The following is a 26,376-nucleotide window of genomic DNA, read 5'->3' as shown; positions in this document are numbered from 1 at the left end:
AAATGAAAGAAGAAAACAGAGCATAAAATGGTATATATGTATGTAATGATTACAGCTGTCTCCTTGGGCTATTGTCACTCAAATCCCCTCAGTGCCAAGGGCCACACAATCTGACCCCAGTAATTATGACTTATCTAACTCAGGGACTCCTTCTGCACACAAAATAAAATCCAGTTGCTCTTCCCCAGCTCCAGGGTCCTGCATGATGTGGTCCTGCTGACTCCCAGCTCATCCCCAGCCAGTCTTCATTCACTCCACCAGTGCCACTGGCTTTTCTGTTCCTCGACTCAGGTACACGTGTTGGCTGCACAGCCTTCACACCCTTAGTCTCTCTGCTGGGAATACAGTGGCCCCGATCTCTGAGCTCCTGATCTTCCCCCTGGCCAAATGCTGCTTGAACTTCAGGACTCTCGGCTTAAATGTCATGACCTTCCATTCTAAATTAAGTCCCTAACCACAGCCTGATAGTGTCTAATAGTACCACAGTTTGTCTGGGTTTTTTTCTTCATAACACTTAACACAGTTTGTTATTATATTATCATATTTTTACCTATGTGATAATGTGTTTCATAGCTGCTTCCCTCCCTGAACCGTAAGCTCTATGAGGGCAGGGATCGTGTCTGTCTGCTTCACTACCGTACACCCAGCACATTGCCCCACATGCAGTAGATGCTCAATAAATACTTACCCAAATGAAATAATAAATGGCTATTTGTTCTAACTTTCTTCATTCCGTAGAAGGGGAAACTAAAACTCAGGAGAAATGAGTTTCTCTAAGCCATTGAGGCATATAGTGGTCAAGCTGGAATTAGAATTGAATTGGAATTAGATAATAAATAGAATTATTCTCTGGATTTGAACCATCCCTGCCAGGCCAGGACTAAGGACAGAGAAGAAATGTGTCAGGTGATACTGAAAGTGAAGAGGGGATGTGGAGAGTTTCATCTACCCTGTAAAAATTCTCTAATGGCTCTTAAATGAGGAGTTTTAATTTTTATTTATTTGATAGCTTATTCCTTGTCATTAAACAATGCTCAAATACTGATACTCTAATTTATGCAAAAATTAGAATTAGCTATTTTCTCAGCCACATGGCTAGTCAGATCTAATTGAAAAAATTAATAGGAAAGGCAAAAAAAGAGAAGCCATATGGCCACACTCGGTCCCATCTGTTCCACGGGGACCTTGGCCTCTGGCTCAGCCTGAAACTGGATGAGGATCCTGAGGACTCTGAAGCCCCTTGCCCTTCCTGTCCCAAGCCCTGTTTGTGCTGAATCACCGCCACCCACACAAGTTAACCGTTACTTTGGACCCAAACTGAGCTTTGCACCCAACTTCCACAACTCAATTTCAATGCATTCTTTGCTCGACAGCAATAGCGGGAAGCTACTCCTGGCTGATGTCCCCATGAGTCTGCACAATGGGGGCACAAGAAAGAGGTCCCCAGGATTCACTAGCAAACAAAGCCACTGAGCGAAAGGGCAAACGGCTGCCTTTCAACAAGGTTGCTCTGAGGTGTACTGTTCGGCTCCCAGCTTTTACACATTCTTTCTATTCTTCCTGGCAGCAGCACGCAGGCCCCTCTAGCAGGGGAGCCTCCTTGAGACTGCAAACTAATGGCCCCTTTAACACATTTATCACTCATTCAGCAAATACTTATTAAGCATATCCCAGCTGCCAGGCTCTGGGGTCTAGTGTGTACACTCCAGATCTCAGAAGAAGAGAAACAAGCAATGATTTTCTATACACTGTGGGCAACAACTATCACGGAGCTGCTAACTTCTTCCCCTGTCTAATGGGCAGGACTGGTTCTGACTATGCAAGCTAACAAGGTGGCAGCAAAACCCTTAATGGGTTCCAATGTTTAAACAATATAATCTAGAAATGCAAGCCAGGTGGATTGGGAAGTAGCTACCAGTCAGAACTTAAGATCCAGGGACATTAAACCTTTAGTGAAGATAAAGCAAAGCCTGCTAACAAGGGCCTGTGCCTGGAGGGCCACCAAGTAATTGGTTCTGGTGCTACTTCCGTGACTGACCCACTCTGGACCCCTGCCCCCTACTCCAAATGCCAGTTCCACCAACTGTACAGGGAACAGGCCAGATCTTTCCAGCTCTGATAGTCTAAGCATCTGTGACCTGAAATAAACCATGTTCCTTTCTGGTTCAGCAAAATACATTTCCTTCAGAAATCAGGAAGGGGGGTAACAAGGACAAGCTCACAGGCAGTGGTGGATTATCTAGAAAAGCCCTTTTGTGTTAGGATGCTGTGTTCCCACTTCCTCCTCCAACAAGAACTCTGCCACAAGGCTACAAACTGCCTTTGACTAAGTCTGTCTATCTCTCTAACCCTAACTCTTTTCAAACTCATAAGCTATACTGAGCAAGAAGCAACACGCTCAAGACCAGTGGAGACTGCACAGCCTGAATGGCCCAACCCCACCTCCTGTTCCAGGACCCTGTGCTCCTGATCCCTTGGCTGAGCTTGGGGAAATCCCTTCCCTGCTTTGTGCCTCGGTTTTCTCATCTGTAAAATGAAAGGTATGGACTGGACTACCCTTGAGACCTCCTTTCACTGCTAAGATGATACAGTTCTTTCCACTAGTCACTGGCTAATGGACACATCATGGCAGAGACAGTTTCCCATCACGTAGGCCGCTGCCACCAGGATGAGAAGAGGCAGGGGAGCTGGACCACACAGAGCTAAGAAATGAGGATAGGAGATGAACATATAGGACCTGGGAACTGCCATAGGAGGCAGGGGCAAAGGCAAGGAAGAGGTCAGAAACTTCAAGATTTTGAGACTGAGGATAGAAAAAATAAGGATACTACAGAAAAGCAATTTGACATAGTGGTTTAGAGTACCAACTCTGGATTATCTAGATCTGAACCCCACATGTGTTCCTGACTAGCAGTGTGGACCTCAGACAAATTACTTCAACTCTCTCTGTGCTTCACATTCCCCAGCACAAGGAAATAATACAATAACACAAGTTCCCCAACACAAGGAAATAACAGTACTTCATGGGGTCTTAAAAGGATTAATCTAGTTAATAACCCACTTTAGTGCCCAGCACATGGAAGCTCATTCTAAGTGTTTGCTTTTATTACATTACATAATATTATGTTATATTTTACTGTTACTATTATTATTACCAAGACAGATAAGATATATAGATTCTAGTTCCTACCCTCTCACTAGTGACCTGGGGATTCAGGTCTCCACTTGTAACATGAGGGGCTAAAAAAAATCAGTGTTTCTCAAACTAGAATATATACATATATATTCATGTGGGATTATATATGAGTTCTCTGAAAATTTTAAACATTATGTGTTTTCATTTCAATGGTCACCTAAACAAACTTGACTGAACATATCCGGACTTTCTAAATGCCTACTTTCTAACCAAGTTCTGGCACAAGATTTCAAAACCTAAGTTTATATTTGTGTTTGTGATTATGTTGGCACCAATATAATTGTAGCTGACTAATGAGAAAGGAACAGATGCAGATGCGATTTATGAATGATGAGATTGGACCAAATGAAAGCCAAATGACATCAAATGAAGGTCATTGGAAAAATGGTTGCAGAATCGAACCGTTAGCACATAGTCATATAGACTGTCCGAGCTCAAAAGATCAGCACTACAACATTCACAACTATATTCACATTACTACTTATTTGGTTTCAGCTAACCAATGTCAGCTGTCTTACTATATTACGGTGTTAATTTGAATTGTATTGGTTTTGCAATTTTGTTTGCATTTAATTTGTAAGTATGTATGGCTCATATGGTTGTATAACAGACTATAAGTATAAGAGGTTTATCTCTAGTTTCACATATGCACATACTTAAGTAACATTAAAGTAAAAAAGAAATTTAGTGAACACAAGGGGACCTTGACATTTTTGTGCTTTTAAAGAAGATCTAAGCATTATTCTAATTTGAGAAACACTGAATTAAATTCTCTCCAAGGTCCCTGATAGCTCTTCGAGTCTAAGAAAGATGACCATTTTGGTTATAGACATGTTAAGCTTTGTTAAGATAGCCAAATAGAGATGTAGGCTTAGAATTCAGGAATAAAAGGCAGGGCAGGAAACAGAGATTTAGAAGCCAACTGCAGAGAGGTGCAGTTAAACCCAGGAGACTAGACGGGATTTCTAAGAGTGTTCTGAGATAGAGAAGCAAAAGCTGATGTCTGAGCTTCAAGGAGTTCACCATCCCCCACCTTCCTCTGTGGAAAAATACATTCACCTGTACATTAAAGATGATCTTCTCAGGACTGCTCAAAGAACTACTGTCCCATCTGGAAAGTGAATGGCTTAGAACTGTCCACAGAAATAAAACAAACCTCAGTTTTATATTCCTCCATGCTTGCCATCAAAGCTGAAAGGAGAGAGTCCACACTGAACTAAGATATCAAGTCTCTGATCTCTAAGAGCTGGGTCATTAACTCACTTCATTCCCTCCTCCCAGAAATATGGGGGCCCATTAGATGCTCTTGGGGGGCCAGGTGGCCCCCAGGACTGCAGCAAAAGGAAAAAGTGGGATGGTCAGGGGCAATTCTGTGCCAGAGTCCCAAGGTCAGAACTCATGCCTGGACACTACCACAAACCAAAGCTAACATTTCTGCCTGGCTGCAAATCTGCCCTCTATGATAAGCGATAGGGCCATATCAGGACCGCACAGTCCTGTGTCCACCAGGGCCAGATTCATATAATCACTTTGAGAAAACCAACAAGACTCCCTTTCCTCCCTCCTCCAATCCCCAACTCAAAACCATGAAGAAAAGCATGGGAGAATCGGGAGAAACTCAAGCTTACTGTTTGTCTTCTTCTGAAAGTGAGGTTCTTCCACAGCAGTAACCTCAACTGAGGCCAACAAGCCATGTTACCTCAGCTGGCACCCACAGCAACCTGCGTGTGGCTGGGGAGCCCGTGGAGGCAATGGCCGGAGCTCACGGCAGGGACGCTGTGGCTGGTCATTAACTGAAAGATAAAGCAGGAGGGGAGAGAGTCGTTAGTTACTGCTGCAAAGCCACACGCCAATGAGGGCTGGTGCTCCAGCCCCCTTACCTGTCACCTCAACACCCGGGTCTGCGTCATGACTGCTCCTCAATAGGTCATGAGTCCCCAGCTTCCAGCCTTGGGGTTCTCCAATAAACAGGGATTCTGGAGGTTTTCTGGTGGCAGCCTGGGAGTTAGTCATTATAATCCCAATCATTTTAGCTCCATGGGTATGATCATTTGGGAATGAAAAATGCAGTTACGAAAACAGACTTAAGTGAGAAATCTTAGGTGGCCAAAACACTGAGGCTGGAAATGGCATACTAGAATCCCAGAGACCTACCTCCCTTCTCTCCAAAATGCCTCCCCTCACATAAAATGTCAGCAGCATTGATAAACTTTGCCTTGAACCTGGAATAACTTATGCTATTCCCTGAAATTCGCTACAGACTACATTTTCATCTGGCCACAAAGTTGAGTCCTTCAAATGATGAATGGCGCCATCAATAAAGCAGTTTCCTAATCTGAAAAGCCACAACCTGTCTTAGATGACTGTGAGTAAACACCAAGAAAATGCCACTGACACCTGGCTCCCAGGTGATGAGGACAATCCCAGTTCTGTGTGTCTGTGGAAAGAAAACAATATCCCGTGGAGAAACAAGTCAGCTAAGGCAGGCAGAGAGCATTGCCTGTGAAACTGACAAGCTCCCACTGTCCAGACATATGCATACTCCTGGCCTAGCTCCACATGCACCTGCACACAGGGCCTGGCTACTTCCTGTCAGGTGTCACAGCTGACTCCTTGGAGGACTGTTTTGCAATGCTGGGGGAAGATGAGGTTCTCACGAACAGGGGACGCAATGTTCTGTGCATTCCCAGCTGCCCACTCAACAACTGTATTCATTTAATGCTAGAATAATCACAAGTTGTCATACCAAAGTTAAAGTTGGGGAAGGGAAAGAAAATGAAAAGTGGAAGAACGAAGGGATACACAGGTCAAAGCCAGGCCTTGCTGGCACTTCGTAGTCAAGAACCCTTGGCAGAAACCAGCTTTACTTCTAAAATGTCTCAGTTCATCGTTGTGGCCTCTAGTAGAGTAAGGGTGAGAGTGGGATAGTAGGCATGAGGAACAAACAGCAAAAAGAGCTAAGAATGTAGTGACCACTTGTGGATACAAAACCAAGTACTGGACTAAAAGTCTGTGAGTCCAAATCAGATCTCAACGCAAAGGTCAACTTCTAGTAGGGTTTTACCCTTCTGTCCCCCACCCTACAAGACCCGGATTAAAATCTTCTAGAGAAAAAAAGAGAGCGGAGAGAGTCGGCAGTGTCTGAGAAGGAATGACCCTACTATTATGTATTTTAATTCATTCATTGACAAGCCAACAAATCAGGAATTCCTCTGAAATAGTCAAGCCTTAGGACCTATTTCATTTCTTTTTCATTTGCTCAGCAAACCTCTAGAAGGACACACACCCTCAAAACTTCTCACTCCAAAAGGAAGAGTTAAACCAGCACTGTGTCAGTTTGCAATTTGTTGTTTAAAGATGTCGACTGGCGTCGAGCGCTGAGAGCCAGAACGCAATGGTGAGACACGCGTTTGTAATCCCAAATTGTTTTGTAAGTGGCCTAGGACAGGACTTGCATTCCAGAAACAGTGAAATAAATAATTAGCTAGATTTTTTTCTCATGCAAAAGCTGCTCTCCAGGCATCGCTTAGTTGATTTAGAAGCTACATGAATCTTTTCAGATCCCCAAGGTAACAATGAGGAGGCTGGAACACAAGTTTGTAATTAAAAGGAAAATTAACCTAGTTGAAAGAGCCCAGACATGAATTAGCTCCAGCTTCCCAATTACATGCCCTCTGTTGGCCAAGCCATTATGTTCTCCGAGCATCCATTTCTTCATTATAAAATGGGGATGACAATATCTACCTTGCGTGATGTTCTAAAGATTAAATGAAATTATAAACAAATTCCCAACATGGCACATTATAAGTGCCAAGAAATGAGTTCCTTTCCCCTAACTTATCTTTCTCTGTTCTATTGGTACCCTCTAGCAGAGAAACGGTTATATGTTGTCCAAACATTCTTTTCTATTCCCTAGAGCCAAACCAGAGCACAGACTGCCTCCCTTAAACCTGACTGAAGAATCTCAAAAGAAGAGAAGACATACCTCTATAGAAGTTCAGGAGAAGAGAGCCCAGGAGGAGTTTTTTTTGGAGAATATTTTCCTAAAAGTAGAGTTTCTGAGTCTCCAGATCACACGTTATGATACCAGGGACCCTCCAGAAGACACGTAGAGCAGGTGAGCAAGAAATAGCCCAGAGCAGCAGTAGAAGGTTCTGTTCTGGCTTTGCTGGGTGCAAACAGGCAGACTTCTTGCCCCAGTTCCCCCACCGACATTGGCATGGCCCTGGCTGCCCGCATAATTCCCTCCTCCCACCTCAGATCATCATTAGGAGTAATTCTGTCCAAAGAGGAGGGTTTGGCAATGCTCAAACCCCTCTGCTCGGGTAACTGAAGCCAAAAGGACATTTCTACATCAGTTTTCCAGGGAAGTGAACAAACAAACCAGAACTAAAAAGAAAGTGGTCCTATGTACTGGATTTCTCAATGTTTCAAAGCTAGTAGCACATTTACTCCTGCCCTTATGCACATTTCCAGTTACTGGCTGGAAAGGGTCCTGCTTCACAATCACAGCCAATCAATAGGACACTCTCATCCCGCTCCTAGGTGACCACAACAGCCACTTCACTGGTGTCCCTGCCTCCAGTCTCCCTCTCCCATCCATTTATCACAGAGCAACCAAAGTTATTCAACTAAACCAAACATGCCCCACTTAAAACTCTTTGCCAGCTCCCCATCACCCTGAGGATAACGTCCAGTCCTCACTGTGGTCTTCCTGATGACTTCAGCCTCCTCCCTCACCACTCCCCACCTCCTGTGATGCCCCGGAAAACTACTGACAGGCTGTGAACAGCTACACTCTTTCCCATCACGGGGACTTTCTGGAGTCGTTCCCTGTCCTGAAACACTTTCTCGAAGAACTGTCAGCCTGCCTAACTCTTCCTCAACCTTAGGTCTCCATTCAGCAGCCACTTGGCCAGGATCCTTTCCCAATCACCTCCCCTGTACTGAAACCTGGGTCAGGAACCTCTCTTAGGTGCTCCCGGGGCAGCCTCTGTTTCCCCACATTCTGAGTCCGTAGGGACCATTCCTGTTTCCTTCATCGCTGTTTTCCCTAGTATAAAAAATGGTACCTGACTTGTAGTAAGCGCTCAGGGACTGTTTGCTTAGTTAATCAACTAAGAGATGGACATGAGAAATAGGGTTTCAGAACATAAGGATGGTGGCATTCCTGGACCTGTGGTAACTGATTTCTCAAGCCTGATTAACGAATTCAGGCAAATTGTCCCCCGAGAGGGAGCTCTATGTTCTGCAGGCTTCACCACACACTCATGAAGGCCACAAAGGACTGTTGAGCTTCCCAGGTGACTCCTGGGGCACCCAGGAAAATGTAATTGAATCTACATCTGCTTCCCATAAAACCAGGTTTAGCTATAGACCAAGCAGGCTCTGCCAAGGCCAGCGGAGCCATGAAATCTGCTTTCTGCCAAGCTTCATGCTCAAATGCTAGGGCACTCTCTCCAGGTCTCATTATCCATTACCCAGGTGGATCATCCCTTGCCAAAATTTAACAGGTAGTTTTCACACCCTAACCTTCTTTTGTACAGTATGGATCTAGGAGAAGCGACTGTTCAAACCTTTGACCAATTTTCTAAAGAAATTTTCACTTCCAATACCACCGATATTTTAAAGTTATTAATATCCAGAAAATAAACAGATTGCTAAAACATAACCTTCTAAAATAAGCAAAGATGCTCGACATCATTAATTGCAAGAAATGCAAACTAAAACCACAATGAGGTACCACTACACACCCACTAGAACTACTAACATTTTAAAAATTTAAAAGTGTTAGCAAGTACGCGAAGCAACTGGAACTCTCATCCACTGCTTGTGGGAATGTAAAATGGAACAACCACTTTGTAAAACAGTTTAGCAGTTTCTTGTAAAGTTACACACAGACTTATGATACAGCCAGCCATCCCATCCCAGGTATTTACCCAAAAGAAATGAGAGCATATGTTCACACAAAGACCCGTGTGTGAATGCTTATAGAAGTCTTATACAGAATACCCCAAACTGGAAACAACCCAAATGTTCATCAACTAGTAAATAAATAAAAATGGAATACTACTCAGCAATAAAAAAAGAAACAAACTACTGATACATGCAACAGAATGGATGAATCTCAAAAGTCTATGCTAAGAGAAATAAGCCAGACACAAAAGACTACTACTATATGACTCGGTTTACATGACATTCTGGAAAGGTGAAACAATAGGGAAAGAAATCAGATCAGTGGTTGCCAGTGGTTATGGGTGGGGGAGAGGACAGACTGCAAAGGAGCACTGAGTGATGGAAATATTCTACATCATGATTGTGGTAGTGATTACACAAGTATATACATTTATGAAAACTCATCACACTGTACACTTACAAAGGGTAAATGTAACTGCATGTAAATTATACATCAATAATCTGACCTCCACCCCCCCCCAAAAAAAGTAGCTTCTATTATAATAATTAACATAATCCACAAGTCAAATCATGCCTTGGAAGACCTAAGAACTGCATAGTGTAAAGCCTGATTATTGTGAGATTCCCTAGGAAGGTGAATAGTGTATAAAATATTGACTCAACGCATATTCATTCAACAAACAACTCAGCCTTAACTCTACAAGACTCCCATTAGCAGCAACAAATATTTACTGAGTGCCTATTACATGCCAGGCACTGTTCTAGACACTGGAGATTCAGCACGAACAAAAGAGGCAAAATTCCTGTCTTATAGAACTTCTCCTCCAGCAGGGAGGTGGAAAATAGACAAATAACAGTGGGTTGTTTGGCAGTGGGTGGTAGGAATAATGAAGAAAAATAAAGCAGACTAAGGGGACAGAAAGTCATGGGGATGGGTAACTCCTTTCTGATGAAGAGCCTTTAGGACAGTGAAATGAGAGAGTGGACCATATGTTACTTGCAATAGGGTCACCAAGTGACAGCAGGGATTATGAATTCTTTTAACTTTTCCCTAAAGCAAGACCTGAAATGCCAGACAGACTCAGTGGGGCTGGCAAAAGAAAAAAATACAGGGTCACAGGAAGCTCAGTGTGAAGGGGGAAATGACGACCCCGGTGAGCACCTACCACACTGCTCCCCCCCACTTCCTCCCCACAACAGTTTGGCTCTTTTGAACTTCACATGTAAGTTTCAAAGAGCGATAAGAAATATAAAGAAGAAAGGAGGAGAGAAGAGGAAGAGGAAGACATACTAAAAGGACAAGGTAGGTTTTTTCCCACTTGGTGAAGCCGAAAGAAAAACACGAACTACTTCTCGTGACTGCCTTCTACCCTTCTAAAGCATTAAATCTGTCTACGGAAATGTAGTAAGGGGAAAAACTGCACATGTTTGCATTGCGACCAGAAACCCTGCGTTTGTGCAGTAACAAAAACGTCAGTTGGTCTTTTTGCTTCCTGCAAGAACACTGGGAGCACGTGAGGCCATGCCTTACAGCTCTAGAACCGAGCTTCCTCCTAAGGCTGGGAGTCAACCCCCTAGCCAGGGCCCGCTCCAGAAGACGACAGTCTCCAGGTAGGAACCACACAGGCGCCATTTCTCACTGTGGCAGAGAAGTGAGACTGAACAGGCCAAAGAGGACAACCTTTTGCAAAGACCATACTCCAGGTGATTGTTGTATTAGCAGACAGAAAGAATTTGATGCAGTTTTGGAGATCTGCTCACACCACACCCCTGCTCCAATCTCAAAGAGAAGTGGAGACCCCAAAAATCAAGTGACTTGCTCAGAGCCACCCCCTAGAGTCAGAACCTGCCCCCAGGTTTCTCAAGGAATAACTTTTTCAACAACTGTGATATGCCTTTTCCCACTATGCTATTTCTCCTATGATTCTGTTTGTTCTTCTAAACACACTTTTCTTGCGAGTTCTATCCAAATAGTTTATATATCCAGAATGTGCAGTCAATGACTAATCTTCATCCTTCAAAACAGCGGTGTTATGACAGCTATTTTTCTAAACTCTAAATAAATAAATAAATGTATGTGTGTGTGTGTGCATTCTGCTTTTAGACAAGTTTCCACATAGTTACTAGAAGTGAGATGGAAGTTGAAATTTCTGAAGACAGCTATCAGTATCTCTCTCAATGAAATTGTTTCTAGATGTAAGTATCAATAAATAGCTAGCCAGTAACCTACAACGCAGGAGGTAGATTTAAGGCAGGATTTAACAATATCACATGTGAATTGAAAATATGTTGGCACTCAAGTTCGACTGATTGCCTATTCATGGATGTTGATGCAAAAATCACATGTTTACGCACCCCATCTCCAGAGAGATATGGATGGTCCTGTGAAATGAGGATATGAAACCTGTAAGCCCAACAGAGTATGCTTGCTTTGGAAAAGGTCAGCTCTCTAACTGCCTCCTTTGAGCATATGTCTCTGGATCAGTAGCCACATTCAGGGAAAAGGCTAACGGGGTCACTGACAGTCAGAAGACCAGGCTGAAACGGGCTCATTGCACCCATGACTGAAGACAAGACATGGCTGCTGTGGTGATGGGAGGGGATTTTGAGTCATCCTGTGATTTTTCCCAGACTGAACCCATCAGGTTTTTTAAGCCGGAAGCTAATTTAACTACCTCAGTTTAACTTTTCTGGCCTCCAGAAGCTACTGAGCTCTCTACCCTTAAGGCCTCTCTATCCTTGTTAGCCCTTAAATTCCACCCCCTTGCACTCCTCAACCATCCTGTAGACCCACAATTTCAGTAAAACTGCCCTTAGTTGCCACTGGCCCTCAGGGACATGCAGAAAGGCCACGAGCTAGTACTCAGTTACCCCTGAAATTGTGTTCCTACTTAAACCATAACACTTTAATACTCAAATTTGAGGAGACAAAAGGTGTAAGAAATCCTCCAAGACAAAAGTCAAGGATAAAACAAAGCCATTCTATCATTCTAGAAGATTTCTATCATTCTAAAAGAGGCTCTGCTATTGCACTACCCAGTTAAAAAATATCGATCCAGTGAATTTTATCAATTCCAACAATCTGTAACGTAGGCAGACTTTTTTGAAATTACCAAATACATCATACTTACTATTAGTAACAAGTTTATAGATAACTGCATACTCTTCTTTCACCTGGAATACATATTGAATTTCCTGGACAAAATTATTTGCTAATAGCTAATTTTCAAAATGAGGACTATGAAAGAATCCATAAAAACTGAAAGTTAGAAGAGAACCATGAATATTGCACAAATCTGTAACTAGCCTTTGAGAAGCATAATTCCTCACGCTGTCAACAATTCTATTTTAAAGGAGACTCAAAAGATTTAAATCTATTTCTATCATGTCATTGATATTTGGACAACCAAAGACCCTATTTATCACTCTCAACATTCCAGTTGCTATCAGCTAAAACAGTCAGGACTTCTAAAACTGTCAAGAGCCAGGGTTTCTGAGAGCGAATCTATCCTGCACCCAAGGTCTTCTTTCATCACTGTACAATTATGGAGAAATTCTAATCAAATGTTAAAGAGAGCCCTTCTTCCCCTGCTGAGTTCCTCTAAACAAACACAGAGCAACCTTCAAAGGAAGACTTCAGCAAGCAATACGACTATTTGCTTTCTCCCTGGTGGGGGGTATGTAGAACATAGGAAAAAGAACCTTTCCCCTAGAAAAGAAATCAACCTGTCAACTTTACGTGTCATAGAAAAAAAATCAAAATTTTTCAACCACAATCATAAGGCCAAAATAAGAGGGACCTGTAGGGAAGAAACTATTGAAGTCATAAACACCCTAAGTTATAGAAACACAAGCCAGCCTCCATGAGCAGTCCTTTCTTTGCAGAAAAACTTGATTGGATAATGTTCCCTGTTGTTGTAGTGGGTTTTCAAAGAGAACTTTAGGATAAAAGGCTTAGTGACTATCAGCAAAAACCATTTTGTTTGGCTTACATCTCTGAAGGGTCAACATCTTCAGAGGCTCAACCTTCTCCCAGCCTAAACGGTTTCTTTTTATAAAAGTGCTCAAAGGATTTGGGGGACAGACAAACCCAAATCCCTTCACTGCCTTCCCCTTCCTTTGGGCCTATGCAACTATGCAGCAAACCCCCCTCAAACAGCCTTAACCCTTTTATTTTCTTGAATGAACTGACAGGTAGAGCGAAGGGAGGTTTCGGAGGCAGAAAAAGCTGTGTTTGAATCCTGACTCTTCTACTCAACCAGCTCTGGGACTCCAGGGACTCTGAGCCCCTGTATCCTCTCCATAAAACAGAGCTAATGATGTATAAAAAACATTTAGCCAGTTCCTGGAACAAAGTACCCGGTAAACAGTGGCTATTATAATGATTAGTGCTGCTGACTTCACAGGGTAAAGCATTCATCAAGGGTGGGGCACAGAGTGGGCAGTTTATTAAAGAAATCTCTCTTCTCTCTTCTTTATCCACAGAAGGTGCTATTTCCTCCACAGGCCTTTCCAGAACAAACTGGAGCTCTCTCCAGTGCCCAGGTCAGGCGGGAGAGGTAAAGGGCTTACCCTGATATCCTGATGCCACTTCTGGCCAGTGTTTTACCATAAAACCCCCTTTTGGGGGCCCCCACCACTCAAACTACTCTCTCCACACTCAGGGCAGTCGGCTCCTCTTTTCCATACAGGCACACTGCAGCTTTCTCCAAGCCTTCAGCACCTACCGCAGTTTTCCTTTCCACCCCACTTCCTCCAACCTCTAAATCAAGTGCCTATTTGCAATCTGGGCTTTATAATTCCTCCATCTTTTCTGCTCTCCCTACAAGCTTCTCCAGTGCACCAACTTATCAGGTGGTCCCTGCTAAATTGTAAGCCATGTGCAGCAAGCTACTGTGTCTCAACATCTTATTTTCTGCCACACTGAGCCCAGTGCCCAGGATGACTCGGGGCTCGGGGCTCCATAAACATTGGACTGAAGGCCTCTGAAGTAAAACCTCAGGGGTGAGAAAAGATTGTTTAAAGCTGATTCACTACAGTAACGAATCAGAAATTTCATTGAAAGTAAAGGGTAGCCCAAAACCATGACAAAATTTCCAGCTGTGTTCAAGGAAACACAAGTTCTAACAGGAGTACATTTAATTTGGTTTTCCTCAAAGCACTCTAATTTGTTGGGAAGGAGACTCATTCTCATTGACTTCACATGAGCAAAGGAGAATCTGTAATTTGCTAGACTGAGGCTCTAGAACCCCTGTAAACAGCCCAACTAACAAGGACACCTCCCCTAGGGGATCAACTCTGAATACAAGACTGTCAGCACTGGTCAGGTGCCTTGGACTCTAAACCCATAGGCTCAAGTCAAGAACCCACTCAATGAAAGCTATCAATAGCTGGATACAATTTTTCCACCTCAACACTTGATTCCTTTTACATTTGCCAACATGAATTATCTAACCTCCAGGCTCTTGTCCAGTTCTAGCTCAGAGTATGTGACCAAACCCAGCAACCTTCTCCAGAACGTCCATCTTCTTTCACCAGCCAGCTCCTGAGGCAGTGCAGGCGTATGTCATGTGTCGGAGATGCCTCTGTTTCTGCAGCTCGGTGAGGGCCAGCTAACTAGGTAGGTGAGAATGTAGTCGGGGTTCCAGGGCAGACCCAGAGGCGCGGGGTCTAAGCCCTGCCCTCCCAACTTTAAAGTACACTCCTTCTCTATAATAACCAAAACACACCACTTTGCTGGCTGCCTCACTAGATTAAGAAAAAAAAGAGGAATAAGATCACAAGTTTAAATCCACATTTTTGTGATTCTGAGAAACAAAAACTGAAGGATATTAGCCTTTTTCTTAAATACTGGCAACGTGAACTCCATTATTTGAGGTCTGGGAGGATCCTCCAAGAGGAAATAGATCTGTATTATTCCCATATTATCATGATTCTGAGGATTCTTCCTAGAAAGTGCTACTGTCATTAAGATTTTCACAAATCAAACATTTTATGTGCCAGAGAAGAAAGTGCTCAAGGAGAGATGGAACTAAACTATTGGGTGGAACTCCTGCTAGCCTCCTTTTTTCAACTGTGGTTTTATAGTGGCATTTTAAAATTCACACAGTCCAATCTCCCAAGCACCACGTGCTAAGTGTCCTCATCAGGTGAGCATCAGAGTCCCCAGATGGAGCACCTAAGGACAGATTGCCTTGCTGGTCTCAGCAGCCTCCAGGAGCACATCCACTCCCCTTAATGGAGGTCATTCAAACCAACCCTTGGAAAACTCTCCATTTGCCCAGTAGAGGAGAAAGCCACACTGTGATCATATGAATGTGACTGCAGTTGGAAACTGGAAAATGGCACGAATTCCACTAAATTTGCAAATCCTGCCACAAGACTGATAACTGAATAAACATTCTTTGACCAAAGGCTTTCTTCATATTGAACTCAAGGTCCTTACTACAATTAACACAAACATCAAAGTAAAAAAAAACACCCTGCCTTGAATCACAATTAATCTTAACTGGCCAAAATTAGCACAGGGTTTTGTACTTTTGCATAAAGGGAACAGTCCCTAGGAAAGTTTCAACCTTCAGGACTTCTGTGCAGATTTCCTTCCAATTCGAATTTACAACCAAGGAGCAATTTTTATTTGAGAGAGAGAAAAAAGTCCAGTTGAAAAACCCCTTAAGATTCAAATTGGATCAACAGACATAATAAATAAATGAGGCCAGTCCAATATTTAAGTGTCCATTTTAAGCTGAAAAGGATAGGCTTTTATAGACACAATTTCTTTTTTCTCTCCTAAAAGGACACTGTAAATATTACCCTAAATTCTAGTACAGTATCACGAAGCCTGGATCAAAGAGGCAAGGGGCCAAGATTTTAATTTCCAGTTAATGACAGCTGGAGAGTGAATTTACGCAAGCCATTCTGCCACTATGAGCCACAGAACAGAAAACAAGTCTTCGTGATAAAGCTGCAGCAGATGATCTACTGAGTGAAGGGAAACTGCCCGGAGCTTGGGTATCAGACTTGAGTTTGAATCCATGGCTCTGCCATTAGCCAAATATGTCGACCAGGAACAAGCTATTTAACTTCTCTCTGTATCAGGTGCACCATCTGAAAAATGGGGTAACTTCGATATTTCTCCAAATGTGCAGAGTTATATGAGATGAATTTAAGCGATACTCAGAAGATTTTAGGAGATGGACACGCACAGTAGTAAACACTGAATCACATACTGAGAAAATTTTGCTCTTTTCAGCCCTTCTTTAGCCTTTATAACAATTTTACTACGTTAAGGAGAAAATCTTTGCTTGGTCTTTCTTCAACACGTCTTCAACACCTGCTAACTTCTCTTTTTAACAAAGCGAGAGCAAGTCTCAGAATCAGCTAGCACCTTTGGAAAGCAAGTTTATTTTACAGATAGGCTGTTGAAAAAAATAATTTGTTTTTATTCTAATTATTTCTTAAGTTACCTTCCATTTGTGACAACTATTATGGGTTTTCAATTTAGAGAACCCATATAAGGTTAATTTTTTTAGTTATATAGTTTAAAAAACTATATTGATGATTACAAAAATGTGAGTCAATTTAAATAACTTAAGCAGCTTACAATGCTGCCTATCTCAGGGTCACAGTGAAGATTAAATGACCTAATGCAGAGGATGGTCTAGCCCACACCGTGCTCTCATCTACCCACGGCCGATGAGTAAAATTTCAGTCAATGAGGAATATGAGTAGAGGGTACAGTGCAAACAAAAGCAACCACGGAGGATGGATGTCAGATTCCAGAACAAGGAAGAGCCAAAAAATAGAAAGAGGGGGAATCTTAAAGTAGAAGTCAGGGAAAAAAGGAAAACCTGTAGAGGGAGATTCAGTTAACAGATTGAAATCAAGCCGCACTATGTGCTAATCACTGGTGAGAAAACCACATGCAGTTCCTTCACATGTGCCTCTTATAATCTGGGACGAAGCTGTCAAAAGAGGTCAGAGTCTTATTTCAAAGAGCCTTGAATGCCAAGCTAAAGATCATTACAGTGGCAGATCTTTAAAGTCTTTTGCTATTTGTTCAGCATCTAGTACTTTACACGGTATTTGAAAAATATTTGCTGAACAAATAAATTTCAATTTAATGGTGTTTTTCGCATATTAACACATTTAATACATATATTGGTTGTTAGTGCTGTGGAGTTGATTCTGACTCCTAGCGACCATGGTACAGCAGAGCAGAACCCTGCCTGGTCCTTTTGTGCCATCCTCTCACCTTCTAGCGCTATATCAGACAATGCTCTACTGCTATTCACAGGGTTTTCATGGCCAATTTTTTCGGAAGTGGGTGGCCAAGTCTTTCTTCCTAGTCTGTCTTAGTCTGGGGCTCTGCTGAAATCTGTCCACCATGGGTGACTGCTGGTATTTGAAATACCTGTGGCATAGCTTTCAGCATCACAGCAACCCACAGCAGCCATAGTACAACAATCGACAGACAGGGGGTGTGGTTCCCTGACGGTGAGATTGCTGAATCAATCACTAGACCACCAGGGCTAGGCTTATATATATATATATATATATATTTTTTTTTTCATATTATATCTTCCTCTTCCCTCCCTCTTCCAGTACCAGAGATCACACCTCACCCCAGTAAGATAGACTGCCACCTCCAACCCAAGGCACTGCATCTGGGAGAAGGGTCTACGTGTCAATCTAAACTCCTTAGTCTGGGTCTTCACTTTCTCTCTACCTTTCCAAGGAAAGCTGCTGCTTCCATCAGTGTCGCCTTTATCTCAACTTGGATCATCTAAATATAAGATCCAATTTATTTCAAGCTGACATCCCCTTGGGGACTTGCTTCTTCAAGAAAACAAGTTTGGTTTGACTCTCGGCAAAAAACAATTATTCCCAACCTGGCATCCTACAGGAATTTTCAAAGCAAGTGTAAATAAGGATATGAAACCTAAACAACTTCTTAGCAGTTCCTGTCTTCCTTCCATGCCCCTCCCATCCTGAAACCTCTTGCTCCCTTTTCTTCCTTCTTCTTCCTTCTAGTCCTAACCTATTGTGATCTCTCAAACCGCAAATTCAGGACACTGCTTTAGAAAGCTTTGTGTCTTGCCCACCTGCCCCCAATGAGAGTCTTCTGAGATATTCAGAAATACCCTTATAAGGTTAGTCTAATTCTCATCCTAGGATGGGCTTTGGCACTCCTTTCTTGGAGAATGAATGAGTCCTAGCAGTCAGTTAGCTTTTCTTTTTATCACATACTGGCTTAACAGGAATGCAATATAAGAAGCAAAACCTATACCCAAAATGGAGATGTCCAGGATGGAGAGGCCAAATGAATATTTTATTTCAGAAAGATTCTCCAAATGGTGAGTCGGAGATGAGAACAATGTCTCACTAAATCATCTTGACTCTATTGAAATTTAGAGTTGAGATGAACCAACTCCTCCTTCCTTTGCATTTCAGATGTGAATCCACTTTTGTTTCTATGATTCAAGTCTTAGTTCACCTAATACAGAAAAATAGGCAATTTCAAAGCTTTCTCTCCTCTACCTTCCTCTCCTCCCATCATCTTCCTTTCTTCCATCATCACTCTCATTAGGAACGCTCCTGTGCATTCCCTGGGTGTTTTTGCCTCTATCTCTCAAAATCCATCTGATCTGTTACACTAATGCTGAGCATGTCTCTCAGGACATACCTCTGGGCAACTCCAATCAAAGGATCATCCTTTCTCCTAAATACAAACCTACCGCTAGAGGATGTAAAAGCTTGAAGGACTCTTTAAAAGTCATGTACTTTAGCCTCTTTCATTTTATAAACCAAGAACCTAAATCTCAGAAAAGTAAAATGACTTGCCCAAGGTCACATGGCTCCTTACTGGGTTTCTGGAATTAAATGTAAAATATAATTATATGTAAAATTTGGAGTGTACATGCCTACATATATTGTTTCTGAAGAGAGAATCAATAGCTTTCCTCATACTCTCAAGGTAGTCAAAAATCCTCTCCCCAAAATGATGAACTGATTAGTTTTATATATACAAAATTGTCCCTAGGAAATGTCTCATACTAAATACCAGTTATTATAAAACATCTTGACTTCAAGACTAGCCAGATAAAATGCTTTAACGTCCAAATGCTTCTTGGAAGTTGTATTTGGGATAGAAAATGTTGCAGAGTTTTAAACAAATACACACAGATACACCAAAAGAATGAATAACAAAGAACAGATCCTACGCAAAATAGGTTATTTTGGGTCTTTTTTAAGTATTTAAATTCTGAATTACTTAGTGAATCATCTCATTCTTATTTAAAAAATTAACTAATGTGCAAATCAAAGTATCTGAATGTGAAATGTCACAGACTATAGCATTTCCCAAAGCACAGCTGCCTCAAAAAGAGAAATGAAACTGAATGGAATCAAAACTGTTTGTTCTACAAAAGTAAACTGGCCTAAATAATTTAAGTACGCACTAAAATTTCTCAATCTATCATAAACTTACCCTTAACTACAGTTATTTCTCATATAATTCTATTTCTAATACTTTTCTGTGATTATCTCATCATTTTAATTCATCTTTTAGAATATGGGAAACAAACAGTTTCCCATTCTCTCTGGTTCAAGTCAGCATTTACTGAACCCCTTCTATGTCAGGGGGGTTGAATTAAGGACTGGGGAGAAGGAATCAAAGACCTCCTCCTGGAGAAGCATACACTCAGGAGGAAGACAAATAAATGTTAACTATAACAAAAAAACACAATTAAATACATGACATGAACAGTGCTGGAATCCAATCCTATAGAAGTAAAAAAGAAGGGGATAATTTTAACTCAGTGTGGGCAGGGAGGAGTGAATCCAGGAGAGCTTATGAGAAGGATGGCCCTAAAATCAAGTCTTAAAGTAGGTTTTCAAAACGGAAAAAGACAGGATTTTAAACTTTATTTTGTTTTAGGAACCAAGTCTGATGCACCTCCATTGTTAGAGTGTATTCTCTTTGCTTTAATATACTTTGTGGTCTCAGTGGAATGCAGACTATCCGAAGGCTCTATCTGAAAGCAATTTTATATATGAGATTTTCACTCTCTGGCTTCATATATTTCTAAAATGTACCTCTAAAACATCTATGCTGGTTACCTATCCAGGGAACTATTTTCAAGTGAAAATATCCAAATGAAAAGGGAGAATCCCTCTTTGCCTTTTGCTAGTCTTTCATTTGTCAAAACATTGATACTTTGACCAAGTCTTTACCCCGACATTGGTAAATTCTTGGAAACCAAACTGCCTGGGATGTAACCTCAGCTGCACTACTTACAAACTCCATGATCAGGCTACTTAACCTGTCTATGCCTCAGTCTCCCCATCTTCAAATGAAGATAACAGTACCCACCCTCATGTGGTTCTCATGAGAATCAACAGAATTAATATGTGTAAAATGCTTAAAACAACGCCCAGCATACAGTAAATCAACAATAAATGTAACTGTTTTTACCAAGAAGAAATGCTTTCTAAGAGTTTGTTTCTAACCTGCTACGCCAATTTAATAAGAAAAAGTTTCCCATCCTATTTCACTTTTATAAAGCAGACTGTGAAAGTGTATTTACTTTCAGAGAAAGATGCCTTAAGAAAAGCCTAACTTTGATTCCTAGACAGTAATGGCAGTAATAAAGAAATAACTTATTGGGGCTGGCCTGGTAGTGTAGCAGTTAAGTGCGTGCACTCCGCTACGGCGGCCTGGGGTTCCAGGTTTGGATCCCGGGAGCACCGACGCACCACTTGTCAAGCCATGCTGTGGCAGCATCCCATATAAAGTAGAGGAAGATGGGCACGGATGTTAGTCCAGGGCCCATCTTCCTCAGCAAAAAGAGAAGGATTGGCATTGGATGTCAGCTCAGGGTTGATCTTCCTCACACACACACAAAAAAACAAAAAAATCTCAACAATAAAAAATTTAAAAAAAAAAAGAAATAACATTTCAAAAGGTCCACAACAGTTAGGGAGAGAACAAGCAGAGACTGTATTGTATTATAACCAACAAAAAAAGTTTTACCAAAGTTGGGATTGACAGCTAAAGTAATAGTTCTCCTCCCTTTTCCTTTTTTTTAATACACTTTTACAGACAAATACTGTCTTCCCATTTTCTACACATTGCATAGGAAATCACTTTGAGATCACAGACTTACTCACAAATATTTGACTGAAGCAATAGTGAAGTTTTCATTTTAAGCCAAGTAAAGAAATTAGAGTTGAGTAAATTTTATTGTATGTTCTTTCCATGATGTTGCAATCTCTATGCAACCAAGGCCCCAGCAAGCTGAAGAGAATTTGGCTGGCCCACTCACAGCAACAACAGAAATATGATACCGGCTGTAAATTCTGATAAGGACTACAGGAGATGAATGTGCCAGAACATAGTGAGCATCCTCAGAAAGTCCTCTGCTTGCAGCAGCTGAAATTGTACCACCTCACTGCATGGTGTGGGAGTTAAAGAACTCTGGAGCTCACTGGCTAGGTTCAAACCTTAGCTCTGCCACTTGCAAAGTGAGTGGCCAGTTAACCTCCCAGTTTCTTAATATGTAAAATAGGGATAATAAATGGGTTTATTGTGAAGATTAAATTAGTTAGTATTTGAAAAGCATATGGAAAAGTACCTGGCACATACTGCTATTTAACAGCGTCTATTAAATAAACATTGCAATAACTTTGGCATTTATGCTTATTTCCACATGCAGATATGAAGATGGTCTCAGTTTTTAGTGTAGGCCCTCTCTCAGAATAGTTAAAACAAATTTTCAGAAAGATCTTTTAAAATTTAATGCTGGAGTAATTGATCATAAGGAGCATTATATTTGCATTATTTCTTTAATATCCAGAGAGTAAATAAAAACGTATTTGGATTTGAGAGTATTTTAGAAATGCAAAAATCATGTCTATTGGTATTTTCTAGATATCCAAAAGGTTCACAATTAAAGAGTCTAAGGCAATGCCCATGTAATTATTTTAGGAGCTAAAAATCGAAATAGCGAAGATATTAACAATTTGCAATCACTACCAATATAGCATAAACAATTTGGTTAATGGGAGGGAAGAGCCCTAAAAAATATTTTAAATGAAAAAATATTCCAACTTCTCTCCATATAAGGTACATACTACGTAAGATAATAAAAAGCTGTCACTGAGTTTCCTTCAGTTTCATTCATTTTTAATAATGTTTGCATTGAGACTTCCTGGAGCAGAGGGTGAAACCAACCAAGCGCTAATCACCCCTTTCTAATCCTAGACTAATCATCGTCTCACATGAACTGTAAATACGCCAAGTCAAAGTGTCCAGGGTCTGTTACAGGGCTCTATTTAGAGGTAAATCGAGATCCGGCCTTAGAAAATGACTTGCTGATTTTCATCACTAGGGAAGTTTTTAAAAATATCAAATTTGTCCTCTATTATACGAATGTATATATGATCCACTCATTTTGTGAGGTGTCACTGATAAGTCTCCCGTTTTAAAAGCTGATGGTATCTATGCTGCAAAAGACAAGGGCCAATTACTTCCTGTGCCAGATGCTTTTCTTTCTCTCCTCTTTCTCTCTTTCCCTTTTTCTCTCTCCTTCTCTCTCTCTCCTTTTTTATCTTTTTTCCTTCTTTCTGATAAGTGCTGAAGAAGAGGCACCAACACACAACCCTGGCACACTGGCCCATGACCCAAGAACCTTCCGGTTTAGCAACGGTCTCGGGGTCCGGGAAACATTCTAACAAAAAACCACTAGATGGGCTTTTGCCTGATCCTCCAAGTTTCCTCCCAGTTTGCAACCACCCGTCTTCACGGGATCTCAGTCGGAACCCGCGAGCGACAATGCCTCGTAGAGCCCGGCCCCACTCCGGCCACGGGGCCGATTCCCAGGCCACCCGGCCAGGAGGCGCTGCGGGCCAATCCCTCGAGGCCGCCGGCAGCCCGCGCCCAGCCCTCCCCACCCCCACCGCCGAGCCCAGCCGCGTGGCGGGGCTCGGAGTTCTGCACCGCCTGTCGGGGTTACTCCCGGTCATTCTGCTGCACCGTCGCGCCCCAGCTTCCCCATCCGTGCCGGGCCTGAGGCTGCCCCAAGAGACAAGCAGCAAAGCGCAGGAAGATGGGGGGCGAAGAGTAGGTACCTCAGCTCCAGTTTCCACAGACTCTCCTTGTCTCTAAGTCTTCTGTTTTTAAAAGGAACAAAACTCGTCCCCTGCTGCGCCAGGGACACCAGCTCTGGTAAGCTCACGGAGGCAGGACCATAGACAGGACCCCCAGGCCAAACAAAGCCCCCGAGGCCTCAAGTGAGCACTAGCGCTACGGACCCCGTTTGGGACACCTCCCAGTCGAGTTCTTGGGGAACAAGGACCGCCGCTCCAGGTCCGGGGCGCACGGGGCCGATGCCCAGGTCACAGCCCAACTCAGACCAGCTTTTTAAGAACCGAGGAGGGACTGAGTGCTGGCATTTGTCCTGGTGGGCGCCGGCCTACCTGCAGCCAGAAGGGTTTTCAGCCGGCTCAGACGCTTCGGAACAAAGGGAAGCGCTGGGTGCCGGACCTGCCACTCTCTCCACTCCGGCAGCAGCGCCCCCAGCACGACCAGGAGCCCCCGATTCCACTGCACCGACTACTGCGCCCTGGTCTCCACGCCCAGAGATGCTCCCCGGGCTCCACCGCCGGGCGAGCACCGAGGGCAGCAGCGCCGAATCTCTGGGTCGCCAGAGCTCGTCCTAGGACGTCCTCCCCCCCATTTAAGCCGCCCCTGCCCCATTTGCGTTGCAAGAGGTGGGATATGGGGGTTCGGACCAAAGTACCTGAAACCGAGCACTTCTCAAAACCTGCTCTGCCCAGAAACAAAACAAGAATGTCCAAGTCACTGAAGAGCCTCTTACCTGTTTTCCACTTTTGTGTTTGCGTATCTTTCCCCCACCCCTTGAAAATCCCTTCCAGGAAAAAGGGGGGGGGACGAGCAAAGCGCCCCAAGAAATTGGCTCTGGCGGCGCTGGTCCCGCGGTGCCCCCTGCCCTGCCCACCTGCGCCCAGGCAGAGAGCTGTCAGCTCGGCTTGGCTTGCGCCGGCCCCACTCACTCTCCCTCGGAATTACCGGGTTTTTGCCGCGACTAGTTCCTTTTATAGATTCGGCTGCGCTGAGCGCTGGGGTTACTATCGGTCAAAGCCTGTTCTCTCCCTCCTTCCCCGCCCCTTTCCCCGGCCTCTGTTTATGTAGTTCAGTCACTCAGCAGAAAGCACGTGGAGCCGCGCCCCGCCCCTTAAACCGGCGACGTCCTGCGGCTCGGTGCAGGGCTGGGGGCGGAGGGTGGTAGGTGGGGATGCTGCAGGCATCACCTCGTCCTGGCTCGGCGCCCCTACCCCGGCTCGGGCCTGCCCGCCTAGGACTGGCGGGAAACGCGGTGCTTGGGGCTGAGCCGGAGACTCTCTCTCGTCCACGTTCCGGGCAGCCAACAGCACTGGTGGAAATCGCTTCCTCTAAACTCGTGCTTTCCGCAATTTTTTTTTTCTTCTTTTGTTAGTTTACTCAGTCGGAGGGATTGGGGGGTGAGAGAACGCGAGGCTGAAACCCCTCAGGACGCCAACCCTTTAGTCTTTCTTTCCTTTCAAATGCCCGGGGTGTGGGGGAAGGTGGACAGTCCTCTGGGTAATTAGCTGTTTTTGTTTGCCACCACAAACTCTGACTTTGGTATTCAATAGCGACTTGCTGCCTTTGGGATTCCTGGCCAGGGCCTCCCAGGTCCCTGGGAGGGCCAATGAAAAGCGTCTTGCTCCTTCTCTTTGTAAACTGGGGGGAGGGTGAGGCTGCAAAAAACAGAACAGTGTGGACCAGCCCCCTTTTAATTTTTTTTTTTTTTTATTTATTTTATTTTTTCCCCCCAAAGCCCCAGTGGATAGTTGTATGTCATAGCTGCACATCCTTCTAGTTGTTGTATGCGGGACTCGGCCTCAGGATGAACGGAGAAGTGGTGCCTCGATGCGCACCCGGGATCTGAACCCGGGCCACCAGCATCGCAGCGCGCGCACTTAACCACCAAGCCACAGGGCCGGCCCGACCAGCCCCCTTTTTATTTTCATGATATTGGTCAGTGTCCTAGTGATAAATACACAGGGCTTGTATTTTGGCTTCTATAGATTGCAAAGTGCAGCTAGAGAATTGCAGTCATGTAAAATTATATAACCATTCCAGTTCACCAGCTTTTTCCTCTGGCTTTGGCTTTGACAGTCAGGAGCAAGGCCACCCATCACATTTGAGGGACAGAGGCAAGAGTACAAATGGAGGCCCACATACTTTAAGTCTAAATATTTAGGTCATAAATCAAGTCAACAAATTGAAAATAAATGTCTCCTACCTTGACAAAGTTACCTTTGAAGCAACCTGGAAGGGCAGGTTCGCCTTCAGACTCCTTACAACTTGACCTGAGTTTTGGCAAGAGTGGGGTGGAGTGGGAGAGCCAGACTCCAGACCCCTTCTCTTCTCACCCCCAGTTCCATGGTATTCAAGAAGAAACTCCACTGCGTGCATGTGGACGACCAGCTCCACAAGCCCCTTCCACACTGCAATCAAGGCCACAACTTGAGCCCAGGTGCACAAATCAGTGGTACTGTCAACACTCAGGACAGATCCAGTGAGGAGGCCTCTGGAGGCCCTAGAAGTGCACTTAGGGGCCTTAGGGCAAGGAATTCTGGGGTCTACGTACTCATAACTCTGGTGGCATGGCCCTTTGACCCTTAGGAAGGACCGCTCACCCTTAGGAAGGGATGAAGTTTGAGGAGGGCCAGAGTCAAGCCTTCTGAAACCCAGGGCCCAAGAGAGGGCTCCCCTCTTGCCTGGATCAATGAACAACCCTAGCCAAGAGACTGGGTTCTGGGGTCAAATTTGACTGAACCACCTAATCTGCAACTTTCTGCCTCCATTTCTTCATCTGTAAAATGGAGAAAATATGTATGCTCTCTCTAGCTCACTGGGGTTTTCTGAGAGTGAATTTTGTTTATTTGAGCTCCTCGGAAGAATGGCACTGTAAACAAAGAGGGTGTTATTAGCTGACTATTAATGTCATTTGCAGGTACTAGCCATGGCCTATAAAGTTTTCTCATGCCAAACTTTTAAAACTCTAGGTCTAGCAAAGAGTTAAAAGTAATCTCTCTGACCTTCTAGATATCAAGGAAAGCTCCCAGAGGAGGTGTTACCATTCCAAGTATGATTTTGGGGAGTGATTAAGTCTCTCTGACTCTCTCTTCCCTGCCCCATTCTACCCCCTGCCCCC

The 26,376-nt window shown here is 43.4% G+C and overlaps 1 protein-coding gene across 2 annotated transcripts in view; it reads right to left on the bottom strand.

The window, feature by feature from the left end:
- The window catches only part of ABCA1 (ATP binding cassette subfamily A member 1), a 135,328-nt gene extending 111,026 nt beyond the window's left edge, over nt 1-24,302 (bottom strand). For both annotated transcript variants that reach the window (XM_004423291.3, XM_014782041.2), the window contains exons 1-2: nt 23,992-24,302; nt 4,825-4,989 (exon numbers count right to left, since the gene is read on the bottom strand). In XM_004423291.3, coding sequence (XP_004423348.2) covers nt 4,825-4,890 — 66 coding nt within the window. In that variant the 5' untranslated portion in view covers nt 4,891-4,989; nt 23,992-24,302. The remainder of the gene's footprint in view (nt 1-4,824; nt 4,990-23,991) is intronic.
- Between the last annotated feature and the right edge of the window lie 2,074 nt (nt 24,303-26,376).

This window comes from Ceratotherium simum, chromosome 29 (assembly GCF_057802395.1).
Source record: "Ceratotherium simum simum isolate JZ-2026a chromosome 29, ASM5780239v1, whole genome shotgun sequence".
Lineage (NCBI taxonomy): Eukaryota > Metazoa > Chordata > Mammalia > Perissodactyla > Rhinocerotidae > Ceratotherium > Ceratotherium simum.
Note: the sequence above shows the minus strand (reverse complement) of the source record. Positions and strands in the feature narration are given on the sequence as shown.